Raw genomic sequence first — 14509 nt, forward strand, 5'->3', positions numbered from 1 at the left:
TTTTCCACTCCTATTTGATGGGCTGACAAACCATATACCAAATTTAATGAAAAATTGTTGTATCCCGGTATGGTTTTGGACATTTATACTCAAATCCATTTCCGTGCAAACTAACAAGATTAGCCTATAAGTTCGTTAAAAAATTAGTATCTTAAACCCAACATGGTTTAAATTTCCTAGTTACAAAATAATCATGTTAAAATCCAGTCAATTCAGTCACCAATCTGCCCTGTTGTCCTCTCTACATAACATATTAAGCTACCTCTTCCAGGGCCGAGCTTCATCAATGTATTGAGCTATTAATAGATAATATGGAATAGCTAGCTAATCGCCTCTTACTGTTCAATTGTGAGAGAAAGTGCCAAAATGCACATTCTTTTCTACTCGGTTCATCAATCAAAATTATTTTTTTCTTTATAGAAGCCAAAAATGGCCAAGTTTGTATTAATTATCAGACATTTTTGCTTTGATCATTTACTCCACGTTGACTGAAAGTGTAAAGGACCACTTTAACCCAAAACCTTAAGGCGTTGGATAAAGGCTTTTTTAATGGTTTATATTATTTTCTAACACACCCTCTCACGCAAGAGACCTTTAGGCTTGAAACTTGGATATTACACAGGCCCAATTTTTGGTTTACCTTGTGCTTATTTTAATTCCACTAAAAAATGGGGAGCGGTGAGAATCAAACTCGTGATCTTGTGGTCACTGAAGCTTTGATACCATATAAAGAATTATTTCAACTCAAAACCTTAAGGTGTTGGGTGAGGGTCTTTTAAATGATTTTATATTTTTTCTCTAACACACCCCTTCACACAAGAGCCCTTTGGGCTCGAAGTGTGGATATTGCACAGGCTCATTATGAAATTATGAAGTGTGGAAAGCAAAGTAAAGGCTGTTAAGCTCTTACATATTAGATGAAATTATGAAAGTACAAAGTACTAGCTACTCCAACAATCTAACAGAGTAAACAGCATCATCCCTCCTCCTGGCTCCTAGTCCATAGAAATTCTAGGATTTGTGTAGATACTATTGAAAATATTGGTCTAAGTAATTCTCCAAAGATTCCTATAATGGGATGATTCCACTCAAGTGGTTGAATCCCACGCCTTAAATTTTACAATTATGATGAAATTTAAGAACAATAGATGATACGCAACAATAGCTCAACCTTGCATCATTAGATATCCAGGACCCAATCAAAGTAGTCAAAGGTGTCACCAGATCCCCAATTGCCGTGAGGCAAGAGGTGGCGAAAAAGTACTCCCGATATGGGGAACAAAAGAAGAAAATTACAGGGAAAGGGCATTTTTGTAAGTAATTCAAAATTACAATGTGATTTAATCACTTAAAACCAAATTTAAATAAAATACTAATTATTCAAGATAAAGTATTATAAAAGGTCATAACTAGTTCAGTTCCGTAAATAAAAGATGTGGCAGCCAAAAAATTCATAGCAAAAAAACGTACATATTTCATTTACTAGTTTTCAACTTTTTTTCTGGGTGGATCTAGTTTTCTACGTTTAATTTTCTAAATGATGTACTATCCCTTTTATTTACTGCTTATTTCTTGATTTGTTTATTAAATAACAATTCATGTCTTCCCTTCTCAACATTAATTTGCTATTGAATTAACATAGTTGTATTCTTTACTTTTTTTAAGCAAATTTTCTGTTATTCTCAACAAATATAATCTCATTCTAAACCTTACCATTTTTTCTAATAAATTTGTTCACTTTTTCCTAATAAACTACTTCCTTAATTAAGAGAAATGGCTAAGGAAGTTGATATGATTCACACTTAGTACATTAGGTAAGAATGGGAGTAGCTAATGATAATTTCAGTGGAATAATTTAGAGAAGTGATTTCAGCTTGACTACACCATTCTTATATTTAAAAAAAAAATGTCAAAGAATGAGGGAGGGGAGGACTAAGCAATATGGTTTCATGCATCAACTGGGCAGGTCAGTTGCAACAAATTTATTTTTTTCTGTAATAAGAATCGTGGGAATCACCAAAGCAGCACAATTCCTGCACATTTCAAGTGATTGTAGCAAGATTCAGGCTGTTCGCTAATTAAATAGGCAATCTGGATCACCAAAACAAAATAGCCTAGAAGTTTGCTAGTGCAGCAAAGGCAAGTGCCCAATGGAAAGGGCCTTATCTGAAACATCAAAGCAAGTACCCTGTCAGCTTGCCTTAGCACCTTAAGTGCACCTTTGACATCATTGAAACCAATGTCTAATTACTTACGGCACTCGTGATGTAGGTATAGAGGAAATATAATTTTATAGACATGGAGTTTTTCTAAAAACTGAATGCAAACTGACTTCTAAACTATATTGTATAAAATAATTGAAAGAAAAATTCCTTAAAGTAGAGTGGGTTAAGTGGTATGGCTTTGTGGTTAATTTACAATACAGTAAAAATAAGCTACAGTAAAAACAAAATATTGGGCTTTTAGGAAAAATATGCAAGATACTGAAAGTGGAGATCCCCTTCCTATAATAGTATACATAGACTATAGATATAAGCACAGAATATTGGAAATTCCATAATGTTTATCAAGAAAAAATAACCAGGGAAAAACCTAAATAAAACCAGACTAGGACATTCAGTTACCATCAATGAACAGCCATCAATAGGAGGCTTCTAAGAAAGTCAAAAGATTGCCATCCATAGAAATTGTACTTATCAATAGCATGTAAACAACATATGCAGAATGGAATGACAGAAACCGTTAAGATAGAACCAAGGTTGACACAACTATTCTAGATATAAAGTAGGGATTCAAATTCAAAAGCCAACAAACTTAACTGCCACGTACTTCACATCTGAAAAACGTATCCTTTAACTTGATGGCAGCAACCTGAAATGACATGAATTGCATAGATAACTTCGAAAGTAGGAAATGGGTATGAAGTTGTTAAATGCAATAATACCATAGCAATACCTTTTGATGAAAACTGCAGGAGAGCATTTCAGATTTACAACAAACCACAACTACTCAATACTTATTTCCACGACCCTCAAAACCAGTATTCCTTGTCTTGTTTCCATCTTCAACTGAGGATTGTTCACTGGGTATTCTACAAAACAAAAGAAGCATGCGTTATGAAATAACATGGGTTTATCTCCTAAAGGAAAGCTTAACTTTTTTGAGAAGTATCAAGCGGGCAATAATGGCGACAACAAAAAAACCCTACAATTTCTGTTTCTTCGCATTTTGTTTGATTGTTTTAACTATATCCATGGCCATCTTCTGGTGCTCCCTTGTTTGAGAATGCAAATCCAAACCTTCAACCGTTTCACAGTCAACTTTACATATCCGGCACCACCCCATGCTAGCAGCCTTCCTTCTCCTCATATTATCCAACGACCTGATATCTCCCTGAAAAATGCAAAAGTAATATATTACACGTAAAATAAATAAAATAAATTAAAATCTCAAAACTACCTCTTGGGTATTGCAGTCAATTCATAAAGAAAACATCGCTATATTCCCCCCAGACCACATTCCATTGACTCAACTTCGAAGTCTTTAACTCTTACCTATATAATTATAATAACAAACAGAAATATGAATGTGTGGGTAATCAAAACTTAACTGTTAAAAATCCACCATCATTAGGAAATCCTGGAAGGGAAAAGCTGCTCCTGAACCCAGGCTCACCAAGCTGCGGATGACCGGCCCTGTTTCCTTTGCTGAAAGATTCAAAATTTCGAGAACCACCAAGTTCAACTGCTCGCATATGACCAGGATGGGGACCAAAACCAATAGGCTCTCCAAGCTGCAAATGTCTAGGAAAATTATGCGAACCCAAATGTTCACCCCTTCGAAAATGGCCAGCAAATTCGTCTTGACCGATGAAATCACCACTCCTTGGATGTTCCCCCATTCGAAAATTACGAAAACCCTCAAACTCATCTCTATGCAAATGCCTAGGCAGATGTGGAAACCGACTATCACGGAATGCAATGCCAACTGACTCACCAAAACGATGTGCAGCTCTGCCACCAAAATCATCTATATCCGACTTACTAACAAGACCACCGGAGAGTGGCCCCAATCTCCGGGGATTCATCTCAGCATATTCACTAACAGGACTCCTGGGAGCCATTCCATCCACATGATGTCTCCCATAACCAGGACCTAGTCCAGGATAACCTGTTTTCTTAAAGGCATCATCATGAAAACCAACCGGTCTCTTTCCAGCTTCATGTGGACCTAATGAATAATTTCCAAATTTAGAAACCGGATCAGCATCCAAAGGTGGCCTAGAGAATTTCTTGAGATCATCTTCAAACTCTCTTCGATCAATATTTTGTTGACTTGGAACCTGGAAAGATTTGAACCTTTCATCATGCAAACCAAAACCTTCAGGAGCATGTGGTGGTAAGTTGGCTGTTATTCCACTATGCATATCACCAGGAGGTGGTGCACCGAACTGTGGCCCGCCAAAACGAGACAAATTGGATGCTCCAGCATGGAAAGGAGGATCATGGACTTGGTTATGTGGCCCCGGGGGTCCAAGAGACTGAGGTTGAAAGTTTCGCCCTGGAGTATTAAACTGGATGTCAGAACCCTGCGGTTGCTTGAACATGGTTGGCTGAAAATTCTCTGTTAAGGGCTGTCCCGACTGAAGAGCATGGGCAGGTCCATGATTCCTGATAAGAGTTGAAGAGTGCCTCGCAGAAAGTGGCTGATTTGCTGCTGGATGTGGCAATTGTGATGCTAACATTGCAGAAGACTTCTGCTGGACAGCAGCAGGCCCATAATTTATCGTTGGTTGCTGAACAGCTGGTATTGGATTGTCAACACTAGAAGGAGGTCTTGGAATACATGTATCATCATTACGCAGTTTATCAGCCTCTGACTCAGAGAGATTTGTCTCTATCTTCAGCGGAGGTCCATCTTGAATCTCATTGCCTTGGACAACAGAATGCTCATTACTATCATTTTGAATCCCAGGCATTGTACTGCCTGATTTATTACCACTTAAAGGCTTCCAAGTGCTTTCAGCAGCCTCTCCCTTCCCAAGATTCTTATTCACTGAATCACCATTATCTAATGTATTGGCATTTGGGCCTAAAGTCTTCACAGAGTGTGGATCTTCACTATTTTGCTTATTCCCAATCTCAATTGGTTTCAAATCTGTTTCAACTTTTTCAGATTTCAACCCATTTCCTGATCCAGAAAGTGTGTCCAAATCCTTAAAAATTTTACCAAGCTTACCGGAGGCAGAGTCAGTTTGTTGCTCAACGACATCACCTTGCCTTTCAATCGGTTCTGGTACCCTAGATTCAGATTGTAGTCGATTATTGGTCCCAACCAACAAATTCTGATTTTCAGGCAGGTAGCTAGCACCATTTTGCCCTGGTCTAACTGGAATGGTATTGGCAGATTGTGCAAATGGCTGTTTGTGCCCTGCATGATTGGGATTTAAAGGCCTTCCTACAGCATTTTGAGATAGACTTTGCTGAGCGCTATTTGCTAGTGCAGTATTACCCTGTGACTGTGGATAACCATGCTTGGGAAAAGATTGTGCTGAACCTTGGGGTCGTAAATAAGATGCCATAGGCATCTGGTGTTGTGCAAATGGTTGCTGAGGCAATATTTGTTGACCTGGTTGCAAAATAGGACGTTGGTTGATTTGGCCAGGTTGTTGATTATGAGTATACACTGGCTGCTGTTGCAAAGAAGGGGTACTTTGGCCTTGAACAGGCTGTTGCTGATTAGGAAACATAGCATGTGATTGAGTTGGACGCATCATTGGGGTTTGCTGAGGAAACTGATTCTGCCCCTGGATAGGATGCTGGGCCTGGTGTTGAGGCCCACTTTGAGGATGCATGTGCATAGTATGTTGAGGGGCTCCCGGCTGCATATTCTGGTGAGGCAGAGGTTGGGGATACGAGTTATGACCTGTCACCGCATGTGACGATGCATTTTGCACTTGAGGCTGGACATTAGGAGTCAGGGGTTGATGAGGATGCATTTGGGGCTGGGAAAGATGTTGAACTGGAGCATTAGGTTGCAGTTGTGGATAAACTTGAGTTTGAGGAACAGGATACTTCTGAACTGATTGTTGAATTTGAGGCTGTGAATGCTGTGTTTGAGGATGAGGCTGCTGATAAGGAGGCATTTGCATATGTTGTTGGGGTTGAGGTTGGACAGATTGAGGCTGAACTTGTGGGTAAGGATAAGTCTGGGGCTGAGACTGAGGGAGAGCTTGACCGTGGCCTGGTGGGAGACTCATCTGACCATGTGGCTGTACAGCAGGTTGAAGCTGCTGTGGTTGTTGGTGAACTTGCATCTGAGCCTGTGGGGTCGCAGGAGCTGGAATATGTGAAAGCGGTTGAGACAGTCCTTGTGCCGGAGGCTGTGGTTGAAGTTGATGCTGAGATTGGTGTTGGGTTTGGGCCTGGGGCTGAGGTTGGGGTTGGGGTTGGGCCTGGGGCTGGGGTTGGGGCTGGCCATAGGCCTGCTGGTATTGTGGAACTACAGACTGTTGATAGGGGTAGTAATGTTGATACTGCTGTTGATATGGGTCTTGTCCAGGGTATTGCTGGTAGTATTGTTGATATTGTTGCTGCTGATACCATTGCTCTGCAGTTGGCTGCACAACAGTTTGAACTAAAGCTTGATTTTGAGAAGATGGGTTGGATAGCTGATTTGAAACCTGCCCAGGTGCAGTAGCTGTAGCAGCAGTTTGAGAAGTCAGAGCTTGTGAAGCCATTGCTCCAACAGGAGCAGCAGCCTGGTTTTGATCAGTAGAAGCAATAGTGGCAGCATTAGTGGCTGAAGGATCTTGGGTAATGGCCGCCTGTTGCACCTGACCTTGCACACCCTGCCAATCAATAATGGTTAGAACCAGCCTCCCAGAAATACATGGAAGGAATTAATATTTTACAAATGGCACATACAGGACAAGTTTGTGCGTGTTCTTGTACTTGGCGATGCACTATTTGGATCCCACACCTGTTGCAAACAACAGGAGAACTACCAAAAGCACATCCAGAACAATGAGATGTACACTCAGACAAAGTTCCTTGCCATGTGCATCCGCTCCTATGATATAGACAATGAACTGCTATTTTTCCAATAGTTTCAGCAAGTGTCTTATTTGACTCCGTCAGAGGCTGCAATTAAGACATGCAAATACAAATTCATAAATACATAGCAAAAAAAAAAAATGCATTGCACAGAAGCATTTTGGAATGAGCAGCAGGAAAAGAACCTTGGAATCCGCCTCAGTGACCAAGTAACCATCATACGGGCAAGCCCTAGTAGTGCTCACAACGTACGTCAAACACGGCTTGCAGTATAAATGAGTACATTGTGACTGCAAAGCTTCATTTGGAAACACAAGCAGGCGACAAACGGGACAGAAGTACTCTCCAGCAAGAGATTGAATATTCACTATGCACTCGTTATCAAATCCCATGTTGACCTTCAAGCAAGGCTTCAGCTCTGAGCATGAATTAAGACCTAAACACCGATTAATTCAATCTCTATTACTTACAGCACACTCTCACATATCTTAAACAACAACATTACATTGAAAAGGAAATATAATCGGAATGCGGAAATGACACAAAAGGTATGCACAAAGCATTGCATGTAAACAAAACACAAAACTGATCCAATATACATGTATGTGTGTGTGTGTGTTGAATCTACCGAACGATTATCAATGCAAAACGTAACGGAGATTCAGGTCCCAACTAAATCAAATATACAAAACCTAGAAGACTTCAGCAAATATTCGGTACCTGAATAATTCTTAACAGTGTTAGATTCGATTTTAAAACCAAAACCCCAACCGAACTATAACCTGTTATCTAAAACTAGATTACAAAAATAAAAATAAAAATCAGAGAGTAAAATATACAGAGGAGTTGTGAGAGATCATGTTATCTGATGAATGAAAATAAGATTAAAAAAACAAAGAGGAGGTTACCGATAACTTGAAGGCCCCGAGTATTGAGAGTTAGAGAGATATAAGCAAAACCTGAGAAATGAAATTCCTTGTATATTTATTAGCAAAGGGTAGCAGTGTAGCACCCTCCGCCCCCTGAAAGAAACGACCGCGTTGCACTTTTCTCCTGTATTTTATTTAATTAATTATTTTTAATTTTATTTTGTCATTTTATAAAAATAATTTTAATTCTTACAAATTTATAAATACAAAAGGTTTTTTTTTTCAAGAGAATAATTATTAAGATATAAGAGGAAAAATTAAGATTTTAAGTGAATCTCATTCTTGTTTAAAAAATTTATAAAATCATTTTCAGTCATTAATTTATCATACAACTCTTTGAAATGATTTTTTATAAAAATATTAATGCTTTTGAGGATTTTAAATATCAAATAAAATAAAAAACTATTATTAAGTGATTCCATAATTTTCCTTCTTTCTTGTCTTTTATTTTTTTTAAATTATATTTAGTATTTGATGAATACTAATTTAATTAATTACAAGTTAGTTTATTAACATTTTAAAAGATAATACACTGATCACCAAAATAAAATAAAATAAAATAATAATACACTAAGTTTTTTAGATAAAAGTGTCAATTTTGTCGGTCCTTCCTTTTCTTTTCTTTTCCCAAGCGTCCAACAAATTATTTTCTTTAGTTAGTATTATCATAATCATCATCAACATCAGAATATACTATTTTACCTTCTTCGACTTCCCTTTCCCATTTTGTGATTCTTCATCACTATTACCATCGTCGTCGTTGCTTGCGAAGAAATTTGAAGGTGATGCAGTGGTGTCAATGTCTCTTAATAGTAGATGTTTCACTCCACTATTAATCATTATCTTATCACTAATATCACTCCTTCCATTGTCATTTTGATATACATGTATGGTATGTAATTGAAGTTAATAAATGAATTGGTGAGGGCAAAGTTGCTCAGTTAAAGAGAGCTTTCAATGTGGGAAATGATTTTTTTAAGCAAATGATGACAATTCATGTGAAAAAGGCGTAATGTTTTTTCCATTTATAAATTAATTTTCCAAACAATAAATTCCATATATCATTTTTCATTATTCACAGGCAAAGTGACTCTTTTAATGTAAATTATAAATTATTTGATGACATTTTCAAACTATTTTATCATCTACTGTAATAAGTTTCGCACAGGAGATGTAGTCGTGCATGATGTGTGCATAACTATAACGTGTTTGTCTCATTAGGTCATGCCACGTAACACAATCATATCCGTTGATACACCTACTATCTAAGGGTATATATGTCCCACACTCGTTTATGAGTGATATGTCAAGGTAGGGTATGTAACACTCCGTGTGCACCTAATGTATTATCATCAATTGTGGCATTATACGCAAAAGGAAATCAGAGTGGTTAAAGCGGATATGCGAGTAAAATTTTTCTTTTCTTGTCAATACATCAAAGTAATTAATTATGGTAATTTAGATGACTTAATCGTTAGCCCTCATATTTTACAATATTAAAGTATACATTTTTGGGCTTTCCGAAAAGGTATAATATTAACAATTAGTTAAGTATAGTCCGGGTTACGCAACTTGCAATTTCGTCGCTCCAAACCGTACTTTTAAAAATAGAGCATCAACTTCAAAATGATACCAGTTTTTATCTACAAGTCCAATGGTCCTAAAATTTTGTATGGTTGTAGGTTTATGTGTTAGCTTAACATAGGTTCAAACCATGCCCGATTTGGAACTCTGTAGTTATGGCCATTTTACAAAAACACGTTCCTGTTGTTTCGGGTGAGCGCGCTTAAGCGCGCTCTTTGAGCCTAGTTTCTCCATTTTAGCGTGTTTTAGTGCGCATTAGAGCGCTCAACGACAGAGTAAATTTCACTTTCTGGTCATTTTTCGTGCTTTAGCGGGCATTAGGGCGCTTTAGCGTGCAACGACAAAAAATATTTCCATCTCCAGACCCCGTAACACATTTTAAAGCGCCAATGGCGCTTTAGCGTGCTTTCCAGGACAGGGGATGGTAATTTTGAGGTACTTAACCTCTATTGGAAGAACCAAAACCCCCATGAAGGTACCTAATACATATCCAACATATGATTCAACTTCAAACCATTCATCACATTCTAAAATAAGAAGCTATTCAATTGTACAAGAACTCATATGATTATACAATTATCCATAGCCTCAATTACATATCCAAAAAGTTACTCAAAATACATATCCAATAGTAACTTAATTACAATTCAAGTTTCACCATGCTTTTCCACAAAATATTCGTTTTGTCATAATTGCATGCATAATCAAAATACTAGCTAGAGCCTCCATCAAACGATACAAGTATGCAAGCATGTCAAAATATTCAAAATGAATGTGAAAGTATGCATCACTGCCTGAGCCTCCTACCTTGAGGTCTGTCTCCTGTATATCTATGAATCCTGAAAATAAATCCCACAAGGGGTGAGAGACAATCTCAGTAAACTCAAGGACCTTGGAGACTCCTTCAACCCCGAGCTCACTTGCATGTTATACAGGCATCAAAATAGCATATATCATTCAACATATAACAATTATACTGGATAAAGAACAATCTAGTCGAGCATAAGCGCAAGACCATCCAATCCAGTCAATCATAAACGTAAGATCATCCAATCCAGTTAAGCATAAGCACAAGACCAACCATAATACAATAAGATACATATACACCCAATTTTTACACCAATGTACATACATACTATGCAAACCACATCAACCCATGGGGTGTGGTGGAACAACAAGGGAAAAATTCTCCAAAATCTAAGAGTTTACGTTATACAAGTTACTTTTCAAGATCCTCTTGGCTCAAGTATCCCTTATCAACAATTCACAACCTTCCAACCTATAAACGAGTTGGATTTTCCATCAACCATCAATACAACAACGCAAAATTTATCCACCCACTTACCATTCATCAAGAACATGAGTTAAAAAGACTTACTCCAAGCTTATAATTTCTCAATAGCTTAACCCAAGGGGGTTTTCAACATTTCGTCACCATCAACAACAAGATTCCTACACAAAGCAACAAAGTTTCCAACATCAAGCCCACATTCTTATTCTTCAATTTCAGATTTCTCGAGATTACCTAAAGAAAACCCTAACCCCCAAGTCATGTAATCCACTTAAACTCAAGAAAACAACCCACAATGGTTATGGCTTACCTAAAGGCTCCTTTCTAGGGGATTTCTATCCTTCCAATATCTCAAAAACTTCCCTCCAAGACCCACAAAAATGAAGTGGGTTAGAGTTTGTGTCTTCTTCTTCTTTTAAGAACAACAAAGGGGGAGGGCGAGGGAAGGAGGATGGTGTTCACCCAATGAAGAGAAATGATGGATTAACACACTCCTCTCTTTTGCTTTCTCTCTTGGCCAATGATGGAGTGAAGAAGAAAATGAAGGTGGAAAGAGAGGGAGAGAGAGACGTGGAGGAGAAGAAGAGAATAGGAGGGAGACAGAGAGTAGTTAGGATAAATTATTTATATATTTTAAATATAAAGGGTGTAAAAGGACCGATTTGCACCTTGATTTCCTCCAATATTACTTAGTTCAGATCCAAACCATTTAGTTGGATTCAAATTGGGTCATTGAACTCATGTGTAACTTATTTAATTTCCTGGTCTCTCCCACTTTGTACAAATTACAATTAGGCTTTCTTCCAAATTTAACCTCTCTAATTACACATTAATTTTTTAATTATGAGATTTAATTATTAGGAATATTATAGGGTACACGGTAATCTCACATAAACTTACTATATTAGATTAGGAATATATGTCATCAATTTAATTATTTTTTAATTTGCATGTTACAATGGTCACTTTGTTGTCCATCGATAATTAAATTATAAAATTAACAAGTAAGAGATTAAATTAATAATTAGTGTATTTTTTATTTAAAGATTAAAAAAATTACTCTTGTTTACATTATTTCCTCGTACAATTCAAAGTAAGATAGAAGAGTTTGGAAGAAAAGAAAATAATAATTATCATTATTCTTAAATTTTAATAATTATAAAATATATAAAAATGAATATGAGGCAATGTAAAGGTCATGTAATAATCTTTATTATTGTCTCACTTTTTTGAATAACAAAATATTTACTTAAATTATTACAAAAAAAAATATTTACTTAAAATAAAAAAATTATTTATTTCTCTTCCAACTCCTTTATGATAATAGATTTTATTAATATTCGCAATCCATTCCCAAGAGTTATTAGATTGCTAGTTGGGTTGATTTTGATCTAGACTAAATTAATTAAGGGAAAATTGTTTCTGCAGTTACTGCAGATAAGTTATCTGCATTTATTCCCAAAACGACGTCGTTCTGTTATTGAAATCTTAAAAAATTATAAATATAAAGACTATTATAACCATGAAATAAATTAAAATTACAAAAATACCATGATTTTCGCCCTAAAACGACGTCGTATTGGGCTTACTACAGAAAAAGCAAACCCATTAATTAAACTTAATAATTTTAAATATTTTTTTATTTAAATCCAACCAAACTCATATAAATTCATTGTCTTCATTTTTTTCATTTATTAAGAGTATTTAATATATATTAGAGCTCGTTTTTTCTGCAGATAAGTTATCTGCAGTAAGCCTAATATGACGTCGTTTTGGAGAGAAAACCATGACGTTTTTGTAATTTTAATTTATTTCAGGGTTATTATTTTCTTTATAGGGGAAAAAGTTTATAATGTTACTTTAGACAACTTTCTCTAATGTTCACCAAAACGACGTCGTTTTGGGGTTGAAAAATCAAAAAATTAGAATGATAAAGACTATTATAACCGTGAAATAAATTTAAATTACAAACACACCGTGATTTCTACCCCAAAACGACGTCGTTTCGATGAAGTAACTTTAGAAAAAATAAACCCTTCTTTATAATTATAATTATTTAATTTTTCAATCAAGTCATTTTTTGGGAGTAAATTCAGATAACTTATCTGTAGTAACTGCAAAAATATTATTCTGTATAAATTATATATTGTTTTTTAAAAATTATTATAAAACAAAATCATCTTACTATAACTCGAAAAATAAAAACTGATAAAAAAATCCATTTTGATATAACTAATTAAATAAATAAAATTATTCAACTCATACCAACCTAATTATATTTAGGCTGGCTTGATTAGAGTTAATAAAAGAAAATTTTCTTATTCATATTTATTTAACTTAACTAGTTTTTTTAAGTTATGCCTCTTAACTTTAATTCTATTTTATCTTCTCTTGTCACTTTGGAAGTACATATTCTAGTTTGGCTGGTTTGATTATAGAGATAAACTTTTCTCATTTTGTAGGAAAAAATAAGTTATCTCCTACTCAAACAAAGACGTGGGGTCACCATTCCTTTTAAAAAATAAAAAATAAAAAAATATTTGACACAAAATTCAATGTGAGTGTAGGAAGTATTCCTTCTCTCCTATGAAAGGAGACAATCATTGCCCTTGATTATAACACAAATGAAAAAAAAAAGTGACAAAAAAGAGTTGCACGAAAAAAATTAGAGTCTACCTATCTTTTTTTTCCCTATCTTATTTACTTATATCTAATATCGTTATATCAAAATCTCAATCATTTTTCACTATTTTTAACTATGTTAGGAGATGAGTAAATGAAATAGGTATAAAAAATATAGACATAATATTCTAATAAAGAAACTAAGCAAAAATGATGGTAGAGAGGAAGAGGTATCACATGATTTACTAATTTCTATAATGTCTGATAAATTATAAAATATCCTTATATATATATATATATATATATATATATATATATATATATATATATATATATATGAGGTAGGATCCTTTGACACCAGTGTCAAATTTGAAGTTTGACACCTCATCTGACGGCCGTTAGATAAAAAAAGATCAATGGCATCACATGCTTACAAATCAGAGTCGTTGATCTTTTTTGATCTAACGACCCTCATATGAGGTGTCAAACTTCGAATTTGACACCGGTGTCAAAGGATCCTACCTATATATATATATATATATATATATATATATATATATATTTGTTTTTTCCCATTCAATGTAGATAAATTCTCTATATTGAGCCCAAAATGACGCCGGTGGAAATCAAAATATTTTTGTAATTGTAATTTATTTTAGGGTTATAAAGTCTTTTATTATAATTTTTTAATTTTTCAACTCAAAACAACATTATTTTGGAAATAAGTGTAGATAATTTATCTATATTTACCGTAGAAACATTAAAGCTTATATATATATATATTTATAAAAAAATTTCCTATATAATATGGGGAAGAATATACTTACCATAAAAAAAGTTTATCACTTTTACAATCAAATTAATCACCATTGATTTCTGTCAATTTAATGGTTATACTTTATTGGAAATTACTGGATTGTACTTATTAATTAATTATTAATTTTTAATAAATTATAACCGTTAGATTAACTGAAATCAACAGTGTTTAGATTCGTTATAAGAGTGATAAACTGTTTTGGTGATAAATA

At 35.1% G+C, this 14509-nt stretch overlaps 1 protein-coding gene across 2 annotated transcripts; it reads right to left on the minus strand.

The window, feature by feature from the left end:
- Positions 1-1878: 1878 nt before the first annotated feature.
- Positions 1879-7485, minus strand: LOC133297901 (uncharacterized). 2 transcript variants are annotated; one of them, XM_061497146.1, is made up of 7 exons: positions 7241-7485; positions 6927-7142; positions 3611-6850; positions 3209-3393; positions 2956-3091; positions 2820-2871; positions 1879-2166 (listed from the first exon to the last, which is right to left on the minus strand). In XM_061497146.1, exons 1-5 carry the CDS (start codon positions 7445-7447, stop codon positions 3010-3012), a joined length of 3930 nt encoding a protein of 1309 aa, XP_061353130.1. In that variant the 5' UTR covers positions 7448-7485; the 3' UTR covers positions 1879-2166; positions 2820-2871; positions 2956-3009. The 2 variants fall into 2 exon arrangements, with proteins under 2 accessions (XP_061353130.1, XP_061353123.1); XM_061497139.1 differs by lacking the exon at positions 1879-2166 and having other exon boundaries at positions 2587-2871.
- Between the last annotated feature and the right edge of the window lie 7024 nt (positions 7486-14509).

This window comes from Gastrolobium bilobum, unplaced genomic scaffold (assembly GCF_033153095.1).
Source record: "Gastrolobium bilobum isolate Gb01-03AN ecotype WA unplaced genomic scaffold, APGP_CSIRO_Gbil_v1 utg3870, whole genome shotgun sequence".
Taxonomy (NCBI): Eukaryota; Viridiplantae; Streptophyta; class Magnoliopsida; order Fabales; family Fabaceae; genus Gastrolobium; species Gastrolobium bilobum.